Source organism: Mytilus edulis, chromosome 4 (genome assembly GCF_963676685.1).
Source record: "Mytilus edulis chromosome 4, xbMytEdul2.2, whole genome shotgun sequence".
Taxonomy (NCBI): Eukaryota; Metazoa; Mollusca; class Bivalvia; order Mytilida; family Mytilidae; genus Mytilus; species Mytilus edulis.
In genome coordinates, this window is record NC_092347.1 from 51,786,319 (window position 1) to 51,809,934 (window position 23,616).

The following is a 23,616-nucleotide window of genomic DNA, read 5'->3' on the forward strand; positions in this document are numbered from 1 at the left end:
TTCTTTTTTTCTAGCAGGGTGCGACGCAGATTGAGGATTTGCAGGTATGTTTTCTGTTAAGACCTTTGTGTATGTCTAATGGTTGCCTTTGTGTATGTCTAATGTCGCTTTTTTTTCTGGCAGGGCGCGTCGTATAATAATAATAAAATTTTGGTGTGAAGGTAGGGGGTGCAAGATATGCATTTGCTGGTGCTTTTATTGTCTGCTTGGTCTGAAATTGAGTATGTATATATAGTCTTGATATACATTAAAGTTAATGTATGTAAAAGTTTATTCAAATATTTATTGTCATGTAAACTCTGAACAATAAGTTGGTGACAAATAATACACAAAATACATTTAACAAACAAAACCATAAAAACAAAAAAAAGTGAAAAAGCAACACAATCTATCTAGATGATATATAAATATATTTTATAAATAAATTAAGAGTCCCCTGTCCTAAGTTCTAATGCCTGTTTAAAATAGGACCCTAAGCTTTCTATTTCTTTTGAGGTTGATGGGCAAAGAAGATATTTATTTTTTTCATTTTCTTGCCAAGACATAAAATCTGGTATATGTTTAATTACATTTCCTATAAAGTTATCTCTTAGCTTAGGCAGCAACCATTTGATTTTCTGGGGAGACTATGGTTTTTTTGGGAAAAAAAAGTTTGTTTCCAGTTTTTGGAGAAAAAAATAATTTGTTTTTGATTCTGAGAAAAAAAAAATGTTTGTTTCACCCTCAGCTGCCACTATATGTAATGCTAATATTGAAAGAAAAAAATTGTTTTCCACTTGTCGCGAAAAAAATAGATTGTTTTTCGCCATAGGCGGAAAAAAAAATTTGTCCAGAAAAAAAAATTTGTCCAGAAAAAAAAATTTGTCCAGAAAAAAAACCCATAGCCCCCCCCCCCCCCCCCCCCCCCGAAAATCAAATGGTTGCTGCCTTAGCATTTTTTTAGAAAGCTCTGTTCTCACAGCTGTTTGATGAACAACAAATTGAAGTTTTAAACTACCTTGTCTGGCTATACAGCCCTTGCACGGTCAGTGTTTGATGAAGATTTTCTTGTTCCGAGGATATACTTACAGAAAGACAAATGTAATTTTTCTACACTTGAATGATGTATCAGTAACATTAAGGGGGGTTTATATTTCTTACATTTGGACTATCCTGTAATGTTTTCTTTCTTATTTTTTTTTCCTTGACTTTTTTTTTACTATTTGTTTGTATTTAGGTAAAAGATAAGACTTAAATATTTGTAATTCGTTGTGTCCATGTGTCCGGACACAAAATGCATGTCAACTTTTTGCACCGGAACCTTGCCCTTATGAAAATAAAGGTGGAATTTCCCCTTCTCGGAAGCTCTCTGGCTTTATCCATACCGGTGTCCTTGTGTTTGAAAATGAGCAGCTTGAGTTTTCTGAATTTTTGGTATGTTTTGGGAATAAAAGTAAAACTTTATGCACACCAAATCTTATCGGAAAAGAGCAGGTGGATTTTTTTTTAATTGTCATTAATATGTTTTGAAAGACAATTAAGGAAAATAACTGTGTTCTCCGGCCTAAGAAGACAATGGTCTCCTGATTTGCACCATTTGCTTCAAATTTGAAATGCAAAGATATTTTATTGTTAATTTAAAGTAAATGATTGGAAAATAATTTTTGATGCCTATTTTACCATATTTTGGGTTTGTTAAGTTTATATGTTGAAACTTTTGCGGCAAATCTCAAATCAGGGGCTCATAATTTTTCTGTTTTGAGCAAATTCCTACTCATTCTGATAAGAAATATTTCATTCAAAGGACTTATTCCAAAATATTGAGCAAAATTACAAGAAAAATATGCCCCTAAGTAATGTTAAATTAAATGTTTACTTTATTTAATTGGTGTAAACACCAAATTCACATATCTTTTTGAAGGATTTGGGTGGTCCTTAAAAGGACCAGTGGTTGAGTTGCTGGGTTGCTGTCTCATCTATGGTGCTGGTGGTAGTTTTCTCTTGCAGTTAGTACTATGGCTAAGAAAGGCAGGCACTGGGTCCAACTGTCCTTTTCTGTAAACATCTTGCTCTTTACCGGTTTTTAGCTTGGCCTCTCCATGTTCCACTATTTTTTCCCCACTCTGTGTAACAATGTGTAAGACATCTATGTTTAACTTCAGTTTTTTTACCATAGTCTTGCTTGTAGGTCAACTTTTTGTCCATGCTTTGCTGAGGTTCCTGGCATGTTGTTGTTTCTGTGAATTCCAGATGCCAATCTGGCCTCCATGCCTCTTGAGAAGATTACATACATTCATAGGTAAATTCACACTCAAAGACTTGTGCACAGCTTTATTCTTGTTGGTGGTGTTGTAAAGCTGCATACTACTAATTGCATCTTCGCTAAGCTTCATTCTCAAGATCTCTTGTAGTAACAACTTGTCTTTTTCATCCATTTGTAGCATATTAATGTTATGACAACCAAGGATGCAGAAAACTGTAGGTTGAGTTTTGAACTTTTCATTGATTTTTCTCAAATATTCTGGGTAGGAATTTATGTGATTTGAAATGAATTTAGAAAAGTAACCTTAATTACACAATGATGTGTTCTTCTTTTGGAAAATTTTATTATTGATTTAAATTCATTAATGTTTCTACTTTAACAAACACTTTAGTTTTTCCAAAAACTTGCACTAATAAAAAAAGTTATGAGCATTTAAAAATAGAAGGTATTTTGAGGGAAATGAAAATGCCATTCCAGAAAAATTTTGGTGTGAAGGTTGTGCTAATTGTCTGCATTGGTCAAAGGCACTGGAAAGAAAACCTGTTGGGACTAATATTTATAACCTTTCCATCATTATTTAAAGCAAATTTGTGATATAATAAATACCTTGATGGATTACATATAAATATCCTGATGGAGAGCTTAGTCGATTCTGAAACTGAGGCACAGTCACTCGTCTCAGATTTTTCCCCCTATATAAAGGTATATAGGAAAATAATTTCTGAGATGAGTGCCTGTGAACTGAGGGGTGCAACAGGTAATGGATAAAACCCAAAAGTTGACCTACTTGGTCGAATGAAAATGTCTTTTCTTAATAGTGTTGTTAATTATTATTGGAACATTATTAAGGATGGCATGCATGTATTAGATTGACTTGTTATAATATCACTTTTAACTTTTATAGGCAGGGTTTGTAAAATTGGGGCTTTTCATTATCAAGAATTTCCTGTTTGATCAAATATTGCTATTTAAAAAAAACAAAAAAAAAACATAAAAATTGTAAACACATATATCATGTTATGGGGGTATTTGCGAAAGATATCAGTTATAACTTGAGGGACTGTTAAATTTTTCCTAGTAAAGAAATGTTATATACTGTACATCATCATTGTAATGCTCAGTTACTTATTCTTTTGCATTAAATATTGTTTCAATTATTTTTCTCAAATAGTTTTTCCATATCCCAGCCAGCAGAGCATTATTCCATGGAAGATGGTTAAAGAAATCTTCAACCAAGTCAGAAATTAATGCAGCTTTACCAAGATAATAAGAAAGGCAAGTTTATTTAAGCCTAACAATTTCTACACATTCTCTAGTAATATTTGATAAAAATTAAGAAACTTCTTATTCTTCTTCCGAATACGGGAGAAGACTCCTAGGTGGGAGTGTAAAACTTACTGGGAAACAAGAAACAAAACTTTATTTTCTGCATGCAAAACACTGAATTATTTTACCTGTTAAATATTTAAAGATACGTGTACCAGGTATATCACCAAGATTTACTATTAAAATTATAAAAAGTAAGCCTACAGATTGGAATATTACTTCAAAGGGGAGACAATTTCAACCAAGATTTGTTTATTCAATAAGAGATAACTCAGTAAATTATTGAGATTTTTGTGCAGTTGAAATCAAGTCATTATTCTTTTACTTCTTTTTTGTATAACATCTTTATAGGAATTTTACAAACTTAAGTGTTGATATAATACTAATCTGATTTATGTAGTAAGAAATCAAAACAATATTTAGTAAATGTTATCTTGACAAGTGAAATGGCACCATCTGCGAGTATTGTCTTGAGGAAACGATGATAGTCCATCGGAAGGGGACGATAAATGGCTAACCCGTGTCAAGAGAGAGCCATATCTCTTGCACGTTAAAGACACCCTTGTAGATTTCGAAAAAGAGTAGGCTAATGCCGCTACAAGCACAGCACTCGCACCCGCAAAGTGGAAAGGGATTAATATAAGTTGCAAAACTTGTTTCCCAATCCACTATAAATAGATATGTTTAAACTAAATGGAGTCTACTCTCATTTATCAGTACCATTATATGAGTAAATTAAAGGATATCTTCTAATTGCATAAGTAATTGCTGTGTTGCTGGATAGCTGTCTAATCCATATATTCTCAACATGTATTACCTTTATATACTATAAACCAATTTTTGATGATAAAGCATTTTATATTTTAGGTTAGCATCACAGCTTGTCCATAAGGATTGAGGCTAGCAATAGCCATTGGAGCTGACCTTTATGGTGAGAATCAGGAGACAGATTTATGAACTATTTATCTAATAGCATGTCAATGTTGATTTTTACCACTATAATAAAATTAAGAGATGCGGTGTGATTGCCAATGCAATGAGTCAATTGACACATATGACAAGGATTTTAGCACCTCATATCACTTTACCACCTTCAACAATGAGAAAAAAACTATACTGTATTGTTAACTATAAAAGTCCACAACATTAAAAATGAGAAGCGTAATGGCCTGATGAATGATAAATCAATTATAAAGAAAAACATTATATTTAATGTCAGACATCAAATAACTTGTCGTTCATCCTATTTTGCTAATAAAGACTGGTGTTTTAACAGTTAATAATGCCACCAAACCATTTTAAAAAAAAGTAAAAGAAAAGTTATGTGTATATATATTATTCTTATTGTTATTTTTAGATAATTATTTTCTTGCATTAAAAGGTGTTTCAATTATATAGTTTTGACTAAGATATGTTTAAGAATCTACATTTCTTTTTCAGGTAACTTCTACTGTGGCTGCATAAAAGGTTTGTGTTGGATAACTATAACAAAAATACAATGTAATTCAGACAATTTTTGTGTATGCACAACAACAACAGACTTCAAGGAGAAAACGGCAACTCTGACCTAAAGCCACAGCAGAACCAATAGCCAAATGGATTCCACCGGTAGAAGCTAGCACTAAACAGGAAATAACTCCAAAATTTAGAATTGTAGCAGCACCATCTAAATACCCAGCCTCAACTCTGGTTAACACACAAAAGACACCAGAAAAATTAACCATAGATGTACTGACAGAGAATACTTACACCTCAGCAATCCTGAAGATTAAGATGACGATGTAATATGTGTTGAAACCGCAGGATCGCAGAAATACAGTACAAACCACTACTGCTATTTAGTGGAAGAATAACATACATACCAGACTACCAGTAGTTATAAAAAAATACGAGTCATAATTGATGGATAATTGAATGACACAAGTAACAGTATGAGGAATATATAACATCTTCACCAGTGGAAAACAATGGACAATAATATTTTAATTTCTAAATTATATTATTTTGAAAACTTTGCAACTTTATTAACATATTCTTTTAACTCAATACATTCAACACATAAGTAACCCATACTAAGAGAGACAATAGATAGAACATTATAATGTAAAAAACTTTAACCAAATTAGTGACATACAAAGAGTTGAATAAAACTGAAGTTGATTACTATATTAAGGTGGTACCTAACACTACAGGGAGATAACTCTGTAAAATCAGCTAAACATTTAAATTACGTTGTGTTGTTTAGGGAATATTAAGCTTTAAAAAATAAGATACAGGAAGAATTAAAATTTATAGAAAGAGACATGTCTGTAACTTTAGAAACTGATAAACCAATCACATGCGCTGAAATTAAAGAAATCTTTATTAAAACTTAAGTAAGGTAAAGCCTCTGGTCCTGATAAAATAGCATATGAAGTCATTAATAGTCAAGTTACATTAAAATCTTATGTTAAACTTTTTAATCTTATTTTAAAAACTGGTCATTATCCAAAACACTGGAATTCATCTTTTATTATATTAATATTCAAATCTGGAGATAAAGGCCATCCTGGCAACTACAGAGGTATTTCTTTAATCAACTGTCTGTATAAAATATTTAGTAGTATTCTAAATAATAGACTAAAAATATTTATGATAAATAAATTTTCTGCCTCTCAGTTTGATTTCAGGGAAAACCATAGGATATTCCGACAGTTTGTTTATATTGAAAACTTTGATCAATGAATATCTGCATAAAAATAATAAAAATATATATGCATGTTTTGTGGACTTAAAAGGAGCATTTGACTCTTGAGAGATTGTCTTGTGTTCAAAGTTCAAATTGGCTAAATTAGGGGTTGGCCAAAATTTATACCAAGTAATAAAAAAACAGTTTTTAGGCACAGAATCTTCACTTAAATTTGATAATGCCTCAACTCCATTTTTTAATACGACTGCAATTTTTTTTCCCGTAGTATAATACAATCATGTCGTCTGCGTCGTCGTCCAAAGACACATTTAGTGTCAGGACAATAACTTTAGTTTTAGTGAATGCATCTCTATAAATTTTTACAAGAAGGTTCAATACCACTAAAGGAAGGGTTGGGATTGATTTTGGGGGTTATGGTCCCAATAGTTTAGGAATTAGGGACCAAAAATAAGCATTTTTGTTGTTTTCAAACAATAACTTATGTTTAAGTGTATGAATCTCTCTCAAATTAAACCACAAGTTTTCATACCATGAAGGAATGGTTAGTATTGACTTTGGAGGATTATGGCTTGAAATATTTTGGAATTAGGGGCAAAAAAAGGGAAAAAAATAGGTTTTATCTGTTCAATGGACATTTAAGACAATTTAAAAGCAGTGAAAGAAAGGTAATTCAAAAACATTTATCATACAATGTTTGGTATGATTGGATTCACCTTCCTTACACTTCTTGTAAATTATATATAAAGAAATATCAGGATTTGGACTAATTGCAAAAAAGGGGTAGTAGTTTTCACTTTTATTTTTTTTTATTTTATTGTTTGAAGAAGAAACCTTTAATTGCACAATATATTTATAAGATCTTGACATTTGTTTTGTGTCAGAAACACTATTATGTCAAAATTTTTATCAGAATCAAAATTCAGAGCTGTATCAAGCTTCAATGGTGTGTCCATACTTACCACAACTGTTCAGGTTTCGACCTCTGCGGTCGTATAAAGCTGCATGCACCTTGCGGAGCACCTGATTTAAAAACAGAGAGGAGAACGCCAATGCGACACAATCAGTCCTACATTGTTTCACATTGTTTAACATTTTCATTAATGATATAAATGATATATTTTTTAATGAAGCTTTAAACTTAAACTAGTAGATTCAGATTTAAATAGTCTTCTATTTGCAGATGACATAATTTTACTCTTAGAAACTAAAGATGGACTTATAAATAGTATGAATAAACTATCCCAATACTGTGATAAATGGCACTTAACAGTAAACATAAAGAAGACAAAATACATGTTATATCAGAAACAAAAACTGTAAATTAGAAAAAACAATTATTAAATATAAAACTCAAATGATGATTGACAATGTTTAAGAATATAAATTTCTTGGGTCTGTTCTTAGAAGAAATGGTAACCTTAACTATAGCTTTAATGATCTAGCCAAGAAAGCTATGAAGATTATATTTGCTTTATGTTCCAGGTTTTCAGCTATTTGTAATGTGCCCATCAAAGTAGTATTTAGCTTTTTGATTCATTAGTCATACCTGTATTAAAGTATGTATGATGGACTCATACCTACCATTCATAAGAGCAAAAACTTGTGCAAACTATAGTCACAAAATTTTTGATCCATTTTCTTTTATAGATAGATCACCTTTTGAAAAGGTTCATTTATCATTCTGTAAATATATATTAGGTGTTAGAAAATGCTCAACAAATTTGGCAACTCATCTTAAATATAGAAGGTTACCAATAGAAAATTTTATTAAATATAAAAAAAGAAGATGTGGTATGATTGCCAATGAGACAACTAACCACAAAAGACCAAAATGACACAAACATTAACAACTATAGGTCACCGTACGGCCTTCAACAATGAGCAAAGCCCATACAGCATAGTCAGCTATAAAAGGTCCAAATAAGACAATGTAAAACAATTCAAACCAGAAAACTAACAGCCTTATTTATGTAAAAAAAATAAACGAAAAACAAATATGGAACACATAAACAAAAACAACCACTGAATTACAGGCTCCTGACTTGGGACAGGCACATACATAAATAATGTGGCTGGGTCTACTTTATTTGGCTAGGCTACACACTAAAGATACTAATCCTCTTTTTAAAGAATCATTTGAAATTTGTAAGATGTTAGATTCTTAAAATGTGTACTCCTGGTATACATATGCCAAAGATATTATGCATAAAGAGATAGAGGATTCCAATAAGTTGTGTCTTCATGTAATACTATAAAGGAAGTCAAATCTCTAAAAAAAATGTTATCAAAGGAGGAATTTCAAATAAATATAAAAGCCTGTATAAAACTAATATTGAAAATTTATGTGAACATAATAAACTTTTTCTTTACAAAGATCTCAAAACAGATACTGAGACAGAATTTTACTTGTTGAATTCAAACTTTGAATTTCGTAAACTTATTACCATCCTAGTCTGTAACTTGAATTAGGTAGACATAAAAAAGTACTACGAAATCTTAGATAAAGTTATTTTTGCCCTATTAAAGATAATTGATGATAAATTTCACTTCTTCTTTCATTGTGTAATAAATAAAAGTTTAAGAAATAATTACTTCACTGAAAATGCTTCTCAAAATCCCAACTTTATGAGTTGCACTGATAAAAAAAGCTACAATATATACTTAATCCATCAAATTTTCAACATGTACAAAGTTTAGGTTCTTTTATGAAACAGTTAATGGAACTGAGGACAGGGGACTCTTAATATACCAGGGTTAAAAGTTTTGTGTTATATTATTATGTTGTAATTGGTATTTTGACTTGTCACTATATTTTATACTTGCAACAATTGATATATATATATACTATATACATATGCATGAGTGTATGTTAGTTTTTTTTGTTTTAGTTTGTCACAAACATGTTTCATTTGTTTATATGGCAATAAAGATTGTTTATTATTTTGTTTGATTTGTTTAAGCCTAAATATTTTAGGTGTAGAAGTTATAGTAACTAGATATAAGAAGATGTGGTATGAGTGCCACGAGACAACGCTCCATCCAAGTCACAATTTGTAAAAGTAAACCATTACTATAGCTCAAAGTACAGCCTTCAACATAGAGCCTTGGCTCACACTCAACAGCATCAATAAAGGGCCTCAAAGATGGATACTGTAAAACCATTCATACAGGAAAACCAACTGTCTAATTTATATAAAAAACGAGAAATGAGAAACACTTATGAACCACATCAACAAACAATGAACATCAGGTTCCTGACTATGGACAGGTGCAAACAAATGCAGCAACGCTATAATAGGCGCTTAAAAAAACTGGTCAAGTCAGATTTTTTTACAATAATTGTTCAAGAGTTGTGGCTTGCCTTTAAAAATGGTATTTCATATATTTCTGGGCGATAGTTATAGTCCCACTTGTGGTTTTTGTGATTTGACTTTTGACCCAATCCTTTGAAATTATATACACTATTGTGGATCATCGAATGCAGTTTAAGGTCAATTTTTTTATGGTTTTTGTAGACTTCTGTAGCAGAAAGCTCGACATAGTGATAGTGATCTGGGTAGCGTTAGTTAAATTATTTTAAAATAGCTTTATATTTTCGAAGGTGGAAGACCTTGATGCTTTATACTTTGTATATAGACGTCTTATGTTGAGAATTTTCCCTCTTTTACATGTCCATTGTCCTTGACCTCTTTTTCATGGTTCAGTGACTACTTGAAAAAAAGTTAAGTTTTTTGTAATGTTAGTTTGTCTTTTATTATGAGATATAGGATAACTATATTTGGTATGTGTGTACCTAGCAAGGTCATCATGCCTGTCAAACTTTTTTCACTTGACCCTGACCTCAGTTCATGGGTCAGTAAAAAAGGTTTAGTTTTGGTGGTCAAGTCCATATCTCAGATACTATAACCAATAGGTCTAGTATATTAGGTGTATGAATGGATTGTAAGGTGTACATGTCCAACTGGCAGGTCTCATCTGAACTTGACCTCATTTTCTTGGTTCATTGGTTATAGTTAAATTTTTGTGTTTTGGTCTGTTTTTCTTAGAACTTATTCACTATAATAATTGCATAAAGTATAAGAAAAACAGATTTTGTTACATATAATACCATGTTCATAAAAGGTTTCGAAAAATAATTGTTTGTGTTGTTTTGAAACTTGTATACAATGGCCTTTTTTGAAGTTATGTGTATATTACACTCGTAACATGTAGGCTTCATTGCTATAGAATTAATTCTCGTGTTATTGGTTATGTACAGGCACCTACATCAGTCTAACGGCAGTTGTTTCTTGAATATATGTAATTAATGTAAACACATAAATAGAAAGTTCGCCAAGAGTATGGACAGTCATAGGAATGCACACAATAAGCGATACATTATTTTTTTCTTTGATACATGTAAAATGATATACCAGTAAACTATATAGTCAAAATGAACCAGAAAGACTCTATGAAATAAGCAAACATCCGAAAAAATATGATAGAAACATTAAAATTTAATATAACAACACAAAAAAAGCTAATATTTTGAGCGAGATTCGAACCCTTACTTCAAAATCATCATTTATTAGAAGTTCTGTGCTCTACTGATGGAGCTACGGCGATGCTATTCCTAAATATTTTATAAAGAAGCTATATCGGTACAATTTATCGATGTTACAACTTTTTCTTTAAAAAGTTGTTTTTTATGTAATAAGGACACACTAAACCAATTTCATTTTTAAAGGAAAAAGTAGTATGAATAACAACAGTCATAAAAAGCATAACTTTTTTTTGGTTTGGAATGTCCTTCTGGGGGAATTCCCTGTTTTCCCTATCTAAACACACCCGAAAATCCGCATATTGGACCTTTATCCTTTTTGGGGGTTACATTAACTATTGATCACACGTATCATAATATGTGTAAATCGAGATATTGATCAAAAAGCATTTTTATTTTTTGTTTTTATAGTAAATGTCATTCTGTCGACACTTTTTGAAATTGGCCCTTCTGTGAAAAAAATGCTCGGCATATTGGCCCTACCTCTTTCTCAGATGGTAAGGTTGTCGCATATCAAATGAAAGAACATAAAGCGTACATTTCAAATTTCAAATTGACGTCCCCCAAAAATTGGTTCGATGGGGTCATATTGAGTGCAAAAAATAAATTTTCTTTACGATAGGGTTGTTTTATATCAAATAAAAGGTCATGATGTGTACATTTGAAATATCAAATTCCCGACCTCCAAAAATTAGTTCGATGGGGTTATTAAGTGCAAAAATCAAACTTTCTAGAACATGACGTTGTCGCATATCAAATGAAAGCTCATCTAGTCTATGTTACATATATCATACTTCCGATCCCGAAAATGTAGGCCGATGAGGTCATTAAGTTTAAAAAGCGAAAAGTTTCAGAAGGTATGCTTGTCATATATCAAACGAAAGGTCATACAAAGTACATTACGCAATCATCACTTTAACAGGAAAGACCTTTCAATTGTTTAACAAACAATTGAGATACCAGTTTTCATTATGTTTAGTTTCTTTTGTTGTACATCTTCTGACATCAGACTCGGACTTCTCTTGAACAGAATTATTGTTATGCGTTTACTTTTCTACATTGGCTAGAGGTATAGGGGGATGGTTAAGATCTCAGTCATAAACATGTTTAACCCCGCCACATTTTTTGCGCCTGTCCCAAGACAGGAGCCTCTTGCCTTTATTAGTCTTGTATTATTTTAACTTTTGTTTCTTGTGTATAATTTGGAATTTAGTATGGCGTTCATTATCGCTGAACTAGTATATATATTTTTTTGGGGTCAGCTGAAGGACGCCTCCGGTGCTGGAATTTATCGCTGCATTGAAGACCTGTTGGTGACCTTCTGTTGTTGTCTGTTACATGGTCGGGTTGTTGTCTCGTTGGCACATTCCCCATTTCCATTCTCAATTTTATATGCTAAAATGTACTGGTCGAATGCTCAAGCTAAACTGGTCAAATTCTTAAGTATATATATATATATATATATATGCTAAAATAAACTAGTCAACGATGGTTCATTAAACCAACAAAACAACTTCTTCATGAAGTCGAACCATGACAAAGCAATCAAAATATAAAAATCCTTTAAAGTCAATTTCATCAAAAGGCTCTCAAGGGCCTGTGTCGGTTAAATTCATAATAATTAGATTTAAATACCCTAATAATGATTGAGAACAAGATTGGTTTAATTTGGCCCAGTTCATCCCATTGTAGTCTTACATTACAATAGTTACTGAAGACCCCTTTTTGAATTTTTAATATATATATATATATATGAATAAATCGAATATTATCACTTTCGTTAAAAAAAAAGAAGCCAACACATTAACTATCCATAACAGGTCATTCTTCTTTGATGTGTTTTTTTATTTGTTCCTATGGCTGTATTGTTAATTTTGTTTTTTCATAGGAAGAAAAACCGGAAAATTAACTTGATATGACACCATAACAAAATATTAAATTATTGATAATATAATGTTTATGCCAAGAAGATAGATTCTTATCCCGCCCGAGGGACGATATTATTTGATAAATACAAAAATGACAACAAGAGGATTACGTTAGATAAGATAACATTATGTAATCAGCCGATCGAATTTTAATTATCATTTTCTATACATGTGTGAAACGAACTTTGATCGGAGAGTAAAAGTCAAGTAATAACGTTTGTTTACCACTTGTGTGTAATAATTAAATGGATTAGCAATGGAAGAGGCAGATACAGCTGTTTCTATTGAGTATTGCGAACTTCGGAAAACGAAATCTGATTCTGATTCTGCCGATGATGTAACGATATTCAAGAAGGTAGGGAGACGTAATATAAATATAGCAACTTATTTTTATAAACAACCCTCAGACTTTCAAGAAACGCTTTAAAAACAAAACAACATTTAGCTTTCAATGCGGATCTTTTCTATTTTTTAATTTATCTGCGTAGTAAGTTGATTTTTTAAGACATGCTTCTTTTGCTCGAGTAATCGGGTTAAAACTTGACCTATCATAAACTTTCAATTTATGAGACACTCAAACAACTACTATTTTCCATGTGCTACAACGACGGAGAAGGAGAATGATTACCATGCTGATTGGATGCTGTTACCAGCAGTCCTATACAAAATTACTTATCCATGCGCCTCATAGTAATCTCAAGGTTTACTGACTAGTAGTATGGATTCACCTAACTGTACTCGAAGTGTCCAAAGTCTAGTCAGGACATATTTTGAATGTTTACTATTAAAGTCCTGCTGTTTCTCAATTATTGTGACTTATGTTCAAATGTTTACTGAGTCCCACTGTTTTTCAATGATTGTGACTTATATTCAAATGTTTACTGAGTCCTATACTGTTTCTCAATGATAACATGTTTACTAAGTCCTACTTTTTCTGAATGATTTTGACTTATGTGCAAATGTTTACTAAGTCCTACTTTTTCTCAATGATTGTGACTTAATTATGATCAAATGTTTACTAAGTCCTACTGTTTCTCAATGATTGTCAAGTGGTAGCTCTCTTACAATTGTCGACTATATATAAAAAAAAGTCGAAAGTTCAATCTACTTTTTAAAAATCACAACTTTTTTATATAACCCCTGCTCATGCAGTTACAACTTTCTACTTTGAATGATTTATACCATTAAATATGAAAAAGGAGAATTGGATAAGCAATGGGAGAGGCAGTAACAGCTGTTTCTATTGAGTATTGGTATCAAACCTGATGACTGATTAAGAACTGGTCCATAGTGTATGTGTACGCTGAGACTTTGAAATTTGGTATGGACTCTGGTTTGTATCTTATATATTGTAACCTCATATATTTTTTTTTATTTCAATGTACTTATAAATAAGGTCAAGTCGATTAGCTGTGTCCTGCTTTTTTTTTAATCTTAAAATAAGAATGTTTACACTTGCATATCAACGTTTTGTCGTTTATTCAATTTGTCAGTATCTGAATGTTGTTATCATGTAATTGATAGTAATAAATATCATGTCAATTCTAAAAACTGAAAACAGTTATGAAACTAAACAGTAGTCCTCAGACGCTATTACTACTGACAGAACATTTTTATTTTATCCTGGGAATGAACCATGTTGACGCAACCAGGATTTTTATACCATGAACAACTCGACAGCTGTCACATTAGAAACAGGAACAGCTGTATTTTCCGGGTCAATGTGACCTACACTTTGCAATGTATTTAAAAGTAAGGATCAATCGACACATGTAATCGTTCGGCTCTCTGTCGTCTCAGCACAAACTTTTTATACAAACACAAACATTAAGTGATAGCTTATTGGAAAACAAATAATAACATTTATTATGATTTTGTTATATATATATAGTTGGAATAATAGAATAGTGCATTACTAGAATTTATATTAGTATCCAGAATTGCCTACACATACATCCTGGTATGAATGATCTAGAATGTAGAACTCTAAAGTCTCGTGGAAGTCTCTAAGTCATCTATTGTTCAATAAAATTTCCAAATTAATCGAAACTTGTTGAAGATTGATTAGAATTTTATCGAGCAATAGCTGACTTAGGGCTTACACGCCCTCCCAAGCTGTTGGACCAGCTTCCTCCCTACACTACAATTTAGATCATTCATTCTCTAAAGAATGACCTTTGGTAGTTACGAACTTCCGTTCTCTCGTGTAAGCCCTAAGTCATCTATTGCTCAATAAGATTCAATCAATCTTCAACAAGTTTCGATTAATTTGGAAATTAATCTTTACGATGGTTTATATAACTTCTTCAATAATGCAAAGCGTGTATACATAATGAGTTCAACAATAAAATTTCCGAAAGATACAACAAATGGTAATTCCAATAAATGTTCTATACAAAACTCAATGAATGTCACTATAAATGCACGGCGTCCGTACAGCTTGACCGCTGATGTCCAACTTACCATTTGCATAGAAACAACATAATATCAATTACGTAATCTTACTTGTAATAATGAAAGGACTCTTTTGGCACAAAATGGCCTAAAATATCAACTTTTTCATAAAACACCAAAAAGGTCACGATTTGATCCGTAAATGGGAACATTTCAAAATTATCATTGCTATAAAATAAATCAGTTCTTTTCATAAAAGTACATAATATTCTCCAAAGTAGGGTACTTGGGACATTTTGTCAAAATGTGATGAGTGTGTTCAATTTTCACACCTTAAAGCTTTAGGAAAACTTTGGCCGCCACCTATACGAAACATATATATGATAACAAAAAATGGATAATGCTACGATTAAAATGGAATAACTTCTTAACGTGTAAGCTAACAATTTGGAGAACAATAGTCGCTTGCTTTTAGATAAAGTTTGAAATTCCACGAAATAAAACAAAGAGGAAAATATCGCTGTCACAAATAATTCCTGTTGTAATCAAATCTTCTTGTAATTACAGGAACAGAAGAAGAATCGTCTAATAGAAAAGACCGTCCATCTCCTGTCCATAGTCATAATAATTTGCTTGACACATGGTGCAGTATATAAACAATGGCTAATTCCATATATTTACACAATTGTCACACCAATACTTCTGGTGATACGTGTGGTAATGTATTGGTGAGTAATAAGGATTTTGTTCTTTTGACCTTTGGTTCCACTACTGTCCAACGAACACAGCCAGTTCAAAATATATCATCATATGTCCATGCATGCTGATCTGTAAAAAGGTTTGTAGGAAAAAGATATTTACTTACATCCGCAGCATTTGGACTCTGTTGAATGGTTGTATCACTGACAAGCATACCACATTTCCTTAAAATTACGTTTGCATGTGTTTAAAAATAGGTTTTGTATTAATTATTCAAATAAAGTGCGACTACAAAGTAAAATCACTTCTCAAAACACTTCAAAAAATTTCATTCTGATTGATATAGTGGTATTGTCATAAATTGCGTTGGATTGATCTATGGATTGAACAGTGGTAGAGCAAACATCGAATTCCAGCACAAAATGTTATCACACACTATAGAGGAGGGACAGCAGAGGTGGCGTGTGCAAAACTTTTCATTTCACGTGGTACGATAGCGAAATTTATAACAGTTAAAGATTGTTGTTCATACAACCTAACACAAAAAAGTTCGCATTAAGTCTTCAACCGTTGCTGCATGGTACGACACTGAAAAACTACGATTTTCAAGTAAAATGACACAGTGAAATGTGAAATATATTTGTCAAATACGTCAGAAAATACGTATCCCTTACACATAAACACTTCTTTTTTTTTTTGTATTTTGATTACATTCAAGATAAAATGAAAATTGTGAACTTTGAATTATTACAGTAGACAGTAGATACCTTCTTTAAATTACCTTGGTGGGAAATCAGTTCTATTGGGAATTGACTCTAGATACAGATATTTCAAGGCTAAATTAATGTTACTAATAATTTGCATCAAACATTGTAAAATTATTGTGCACCCTTATGCAGAGCAATACTCTTTCGATTCATAATTAAAGTTTGGAAATTTTGAAATCTGATAAATTGCATTTCCAGATGTATTGAGACATTGTTGTAATTTGCTTGAATTTTTTTTATCTTTTCTTTTAGGAAATTGAATTACCAGTATTTCCTTCTAGATTTCTGTTACTTTGCAAACATTTTCGTCTTTGTGCATATTTGGTAAGTTATAACGCTAACCACACCAATTGAACTTATCAGAAATAATAAAAATGAATATAAAGGGAACTTCCATGATTATTTTAAAGCATATGATTGGGAGGATAAATTCGTGACACAACATACGAAACTTGATATGATTGGGTTGTAGACTAAACTAAGAAGAATATCTAATATGACCTGCTTAAATAGAATTAAACCAACACACTCCTTCATATACACCAAAAAGATCCCCAGATTATGTTATTGTTCTATTATATGTCAATATGCTATAGTTCTATTATAAAATACGTTAAACGACAAATGTCTTTTTTATGCTTCAAATGTACCACGAATGTGGCAGAAAGAGGTAATTTTATATCTTTTTGAATAAGGTTTTCTCAGTAATAATACAATCACTAATCTGTCAATAATCTATCACTAATCCATCAGTAATAGGTCTTAAATCGATCAGTAATCTAATCGATCACTAATCGATCAAACTCCCGAGGAAGTTTGATCGATTACTGATCGATGACTTCAAGTCATCAATCGAGTACTGAATGATAAAATATGATCGATTAGTGTTCGATTACCAATCTGATCGATTAGTTAAGTCTGGTATACCCACTCCAGGCGCGTAGCTCCCTATACGCTAACATGCAGTTGCGTGCACATCGATTCGGCAAGCAAAAAAAATGCCAAAATAAAAATTTATAAATTAATTATGGTTAAAGGAAACACATATGTTGTCACTTTTTTAATTGATGAACTGTCATTAAATAACGGCATTTCAAAATAAACGTTTTATTGGAGATCATGTAAAAATCGGACAGTAACTTGTATCTTTTAACAGATTTGATCGGTCTAAAACGTGTAGTTTCTGAGCACATTTTACAGAGTACGGCTTATCTGTTTGCAATGCGATGTACGGTACTACCAATTGACCATTAGATTTATCGAAACCCTTTGATATTATTGAAAATATGCCAAGGTGATGTATTCGACAGACTACCAGAGCCAATCACTGCCAAAACAGCATTGGAAAGTCTCATTATATTTTGCGTTCACACACGTAGACCATATGATAATGGAATTGGAGAGTAGAGGGTGTCTGGTATTATCAGAAAATAGCTTATAATCTTTGTGTCGTATCTGCTTCCTCGTGTTGTAGGAAATATAAACAACGAATAATTCTCAACATTGTCTGAGACATACAAAATGACCTGGCATGTATTTGGCGGACAATTTCTATTGGGAGGTCGCTCGATGGAGAACACGTACGCTGGTTTATAACATCTCGCGAGTGTTACCATGCAGATCTATCAGTGTATTAAGTCTGTTGAAAACAAATATACGATCAACAATGAATAACGACAGGTTATCATCGCTAGCATTACTGCATATTGATCGGGATTTCAGTGTGAATGTTGACAAAGTAATAGAGAAGTTCGTTTCTGCTTAGACTCTGGTCAATGTTGAGTAAATTCTGTAACTTCAAAAATGTGTTGTTTATGTATTAACCATGATTTACTCTATTCAGAAGATTCAAGTATTAATAGTTTTCGTTCATAAATTGTTTATAAGTACTATCTACATGTAGCTCCTATTTAAACCGTCCTATGACCGAAAACCGAAAAAAAAACATTTTTCTACATTAAAGGGTCCCGAAATTTTTCGCCACGCTCCGCTCGGCGGTAGTTGTTTGCACATCGTTTTCTTCTAGCTACGCCCATGCACTCCAAAATATTGAGTTATTTTAGATGAACGCTAAATTAAGCCGTTGACAAGAAAATTATAACAAAACATGTAAAAAAGAAGATTTGCTGTATCTGTTCAAATCACTTTTTTTGCATAGAAAAGACATCTACAGATAAGCGTAAATCGTTGTCGTCAACACTTAAAAAAAAAACTACAAGGCACCAGTTTAGACAACAAGAGTTTATTCTTTCTTATTGAATAAAAGACAAAATTATACTAACATGATTATTTTTAATTTACAGGATACCTGCTAACGAGACTTTATTCTTCATCGTGTTTGGTCTAGCCAACGGACCATTGATTTGGGCCATGTTTGTGTACAGGAATGCTGTTGTTTTTCACAGTATAGACAAAGTCACATCATCTTATATACATTACCTTCCTCCATTAGTGTCTTTTGTGTAAGAAACTATATTTAACATGAAATAAGATGATGTGATATGATAGCAAGTGAGAAAACTATCCACCATACAATATATAACATAGATGTAGCTATAGTAACTATAGGTTTGTACAACCTTAACAAATGAGCAATGACATACAAAATAGCAAGCTGTAAAAAGCCCATATATGATCAAATGTAGAACAGTACGAACGAGAAAACCATCGACCATTTGGTTTTCTTTAGAACTTGCGTTACTTTTCAGCTAAATACATCCCAGGATACTTTTAAGATTGGGAAAATCTATCTAAAGCCAAGCAAAAATGTAATGAGATGAAGAGATATCGCCAACCATTGAATAATAGTTGAAGCATACCACGAGAGATACCATGAGAGAAACTCCGATTGCCTTATATATAGGTAGTTTTAGTAATTTACACTGGAGCAAGAGACAGTAAAAAAACGCAAGAAAAAAAGAAACCTTGTTTTAAATCGTTTCTGTTGTAAGAAATTTATATTTATGAAGGAAATTGTACAAAAAGGAATGAGATGAATTAAAGGATTGTCAGTCAACCGAACTGAATGAATCAAAGTGCTTGTAAGAACAGAGGGTAAAGATTGCTTTAATTCTTACAATGGAAAGTAAAATTAAACATTGAATTGTAAAACATTGGTTGTAGTTGATTCAACTACAATTATATATGGACAATGATCTAATGTAAAAACAATTGTAAAAACTTCCCATTGACGTTTCTCTCATGGTATCCTATTATTCAATGGTTGGCGATAACTCTTCATCTCATTACATTTGTGCCTGTTTAACCCGCCACATTCTGTATATATGTGCCTGTCCAAAGTCTGAGCCTGTAATTCAGTGGATGTTGTTTGTTGATGTGTTACATACTATAGTATATGTTTTCCGTTCAATGTTTTGTACATACATTAGGTCGTTGGTTTTCCCGTTTGAGTTTTTGTACATTCGTCATTTCGGGGCCTTTCGTAGCTGACTATGCGGTATGGGATTGGCTCATTGTTGAAGGCAGTACGGTGACCTATATATGTTAATTTTTGTTTCATGTTGTCTCTTGTGGAGAGTTGTCTCATTGGTAATCATATCACATCTTCTTTTTTCATAAAGGAAGATAACTCCAATTGTACAGATTACTTTATAAACAAAGACATCATTGATGTTTTTCAGAACAAGTATTAGATAACTGCACCTTGCACAAGTTTTGTAATTTTCTTGACAAGAATGTTATCATTGTATGAATTAAATAACCGAGCATATATTACAGTGATACATTTCTAGACCTGTTCATGGATAGGATATTTAGAATGTTATGATCAATGCAACATATTTTGATTTTCTCAAAAGTAAGGGTAAACCTTGGAAGATTTTAGAAATCAATGCATTTCATGCAACTTTTACCCAAAAATTAATAATGATATCGTATTTCCAGCGTGCGATGGTATCCAGAATCCACATCACAATATTGGATGGCTGACTTTAAACCATCGACCGAAGTTGACGTAAATATGGTACTTGGATTGACAGTGTTCCCATTTATCTGCTTTTTCATTCACAGTGTAAGTATTATATAAAAAAAGAACAGCTTTTTAAAAAGAAAAATTGCTGAATAGAGTTATCCAAGTGCTGTTTTATTTACTTCTTCCATTTTTGGAAATAGAGATCGGTTAAAAGCGGCACTATGGTGGTATAAATAGTATCTTATTGATTTTACATTGCAGATTCTGTACCATATCATCGTCCAAAGAATATTGAAACCAACAGATGATTACATTACGAGCTACAGTTACCTCAGTTTAAAAGAAGAAGCTTGTCTCACTAAACTTTTTCACTGTTGTGGTAAAAAGTAAGTTTTTTTCAATAGACAATTTTAAAATTTAACATACGTCTGAACCAATCAGAAAGGTCAAAAGAATGTTCTTCTAGGGTAACACTTTTTATCCGAATTGATCGATTTTTTTTAAAATTCTGAGATATTTGCCAGTACCAATCAGTTCTAGACAACTACATCGTCATGAATTTTTACTTTGTTGATAAAGAGAACTTTGGAATTTCAAGGAATGATACCTAAAAAAAAAAGCAACCACGTAAACAATCTTTGTCAATATGCAGTGAAAAGTAAAACACTACTGTAGAACAAAAATCACCCGTAGAACTCTACAGCACATTTCTAAATGTTTACTTCGAATAAGAATAAGAATGTTAAGCACAATTCTCATTCTGAGCTACAGCCAGTTAATATACTAGTATACATTTTAAAAGGATACACAATACATGTAAAAAGCATATTTGCAGGATAGAAACACGTTAATTTTGCTATGGCAATTTGCGAAAATATGAAAACGGTATTTAAGTGCTTGTTTAGTCATGTTAGTTGAATTTGTAAAGAAGAACTTAAATTGTTAATAAGAGAGTAATAGATATATAGAAGAACTTAAATTGTTAGTAAGAGGGTAATAGATATATAGAAGAACTTAAATTGTTAATAAGAGAGTAATAGATATATAGAAGAACTTAAATTGTTAATAAGAGGGTAATAGCTCAGATATAGAAGAACTTAAATTGTTAATAAGAGAGTAATAGATATATAGAAGAACTTAAATTGTTAATAAGAGAGTAATAGATATATAGAAGAACTTAAATTGTTAATAAGAGAGTAATAGATATATAGAAGAACTTAAATTGTTAATAAGAGAGTAATAGATATATAGAAGAACTTAAATTGTTAATAAGAGAGTAATAGATATATAGAAGAACTTAAATTGTTAATAAGAGGGTAATAGCTCAGATATAGAAGAACTTAAATTGTTAATAAGAGGGTAATAGCTCAGATATAGAAGAACTTAAATTGTTAATAAGAGAGTAATAGATATATAGAAGAACTTAAATTGTTAATAAGAGAGTAATAGATATATAGAAGAACTTAAATTGTTAATAAGAGAGTAATAGATATATAGAAGAACTTAAATTGTTAATAAGAGAGTAATAGATATATAGAAGAACTTAAATTGTTAATAAGAGAGTAATAGATATATAGAAGAACTTAAATTGTTAATAAGAGGGTAATAGCTCAGATATAGAAGAACTTAAATTGTTAATAAGAGGGTAATAGCTCAGATATAGAAGAACTTAAATTGTTAATAAGAGGATACTAGCTATATAGAAGAACTTAAATTGTTAATAAGAGGGTAATAGATCGAGATTATTCCTTTGTATATTTACATATATATGTCAGTATATGTGATCTGATGTTTGGTATTTTTATGTGTGCATCTTTTATTTTCAGACACAAATGCATTATGTTTTATGTGTTTAACTGGATATTTTGTTTGGTGTCATTGACTGGTGTGATGCTATGGTATAACTTCTACATAGCTCATTGTATTCTGATGGTATTCCAAGCATGCGCAATCATCTGGCAAGGAGCCAATTATTATATGCATGTCTTTGCAGTTAAGGGATTCGCTGATGAATAGAAATTGGTCATCAAATTTCTGACATTATATGTTTGTATATCTGTTTTAGGATATAAATGCATATAAAAATAAACATAAATAGCCAACGATTTAATCAGACATTCACAAGAAATGATTCGATCAATACAGAGAAAGGTGTTTCGGTGAAAGTTTGAACTTTCCATACATATTTTACCAACATATAAATAGAAATGACTAAGATTTTTTGCAGGACAAAGGTCATTATACATCGTTGAAATTTTACGAAAATAGCTCTTATCTATAGGGGGAAAAGTAGCATGCATTTCTCCGGTATTAGGTTAGCCTTTTGTGTACCTAAGGGGTGTGAAGCGAGCCAACTAAGGAGCGCTGTGATTGGACAAAAAAGAAAGTATTGATGATGTGCTTTCGAATGATATATGATTTAGCATGATATCGCGAAAATCGATTTGTTGTGTAACAAATCGTTATTTTCGCAAAATTATTCGTATAATGTTATTGATATAACGATTTTTTTTAAATCATTGTACATTTGAAATGCTGAAAACAGATGTGAAGATGTATTGTATAGTATTGTATAATAATGTTTATCAGTTTACTGATAATACAGGTTTAATAAAAGTTTAAATTCCGTATTTGTTCTTCATCCTCTCTCCTTTCGTATTCTGAACCTTGTACGTGTTTGTGACCTCTTCACTGTGTGGCGTCCCTATCATATTTTCTAACGTTCGATATTAAAGGAAGCTAGGTTGCTCAAAATTTTCAACAATCCAGTTCATCAACAGCGATAAAGCCTCAAAAGAGAAATGGACAAACGCATTTTGATTTACGGTATCGCTTAGAAAAAAGACAATACGAAGCGAAAAAGACTAAATGTTGATAGTAATAGACGAAATGCCGCGTGGCTCTCGTGCAAACATTAATGCGGTGGCTACTTCTTCTACCCAATGTAGCTGGAATACAAACAGAACTGAGTGTAATGCTTCCATTAAAAAACCATGCGGAGTTTCATCCCGACACAGAAGCCAATCCAGGACAGGCGCCATGTTGTGAAACCCGGTGTCAAAGATAAATTATCAGTGCACAGAATTCCAAAATGTCACTA

The 23,616-nt window shown here is 31.8% G+C and overlaps 1 protein-coding gene and 1 long non-coding RNA gene across 3 annotated transcripts; both read left to right on the forward strand.

The window, feature by feature from the left end:
* Window positions 1–1,030: 1,030 nt before the first annotated feature.
* LOC139519933 (uncharacterized) lies at window positions 1,031–9,197 on the forward strand. Of its 2 annotated transcripts, none has more exons than XR_011663763.1 (4): window positions 1,031–1,413; window positions 3,414–3,517; window positions 4,436–4,499; window positions 5,009–9,197. It is a non-coding gene; the product is annotated as an uncharacterized lncRNA (long non-coding RNA). The 2 variants fall into 2 exon arrangements; XR_011663764.1 differs by lacking the exon at window positions 1,031–1,413 and adding an exon at window positions 1,503–1,985.
* Window positions 9,198–12,906: 3,709 nt separating this feature from the next.
* LOC139521897 (uncharacterized) lies at window positions 12,907–23,142 on the forward strand. Its single transcript, XM_071315606.1, has 7 exons — window positions 12,907–13,080; window positions 15,687–15,847; window positions 16,838–16,909; window positions 18,889–19,047; window positions 20,489–20,615; window positions 20,778–20,902; window positions 22,343–23,142. Exons 1-7 carry the CDS (start codon window positions 12,982–12,984, stop codon window positions 22,530–22,532), a joined length of 933 nt encoding a protein of 310 aa, XP_071171707.1. The 5' UTR covers window positions 12,907–12,981; the 3' UTR covers window positions 22,533–23,142.
* The last annotated feature ends 474 nt before the right edge of the window (window positions 23,143–23,616 follow it).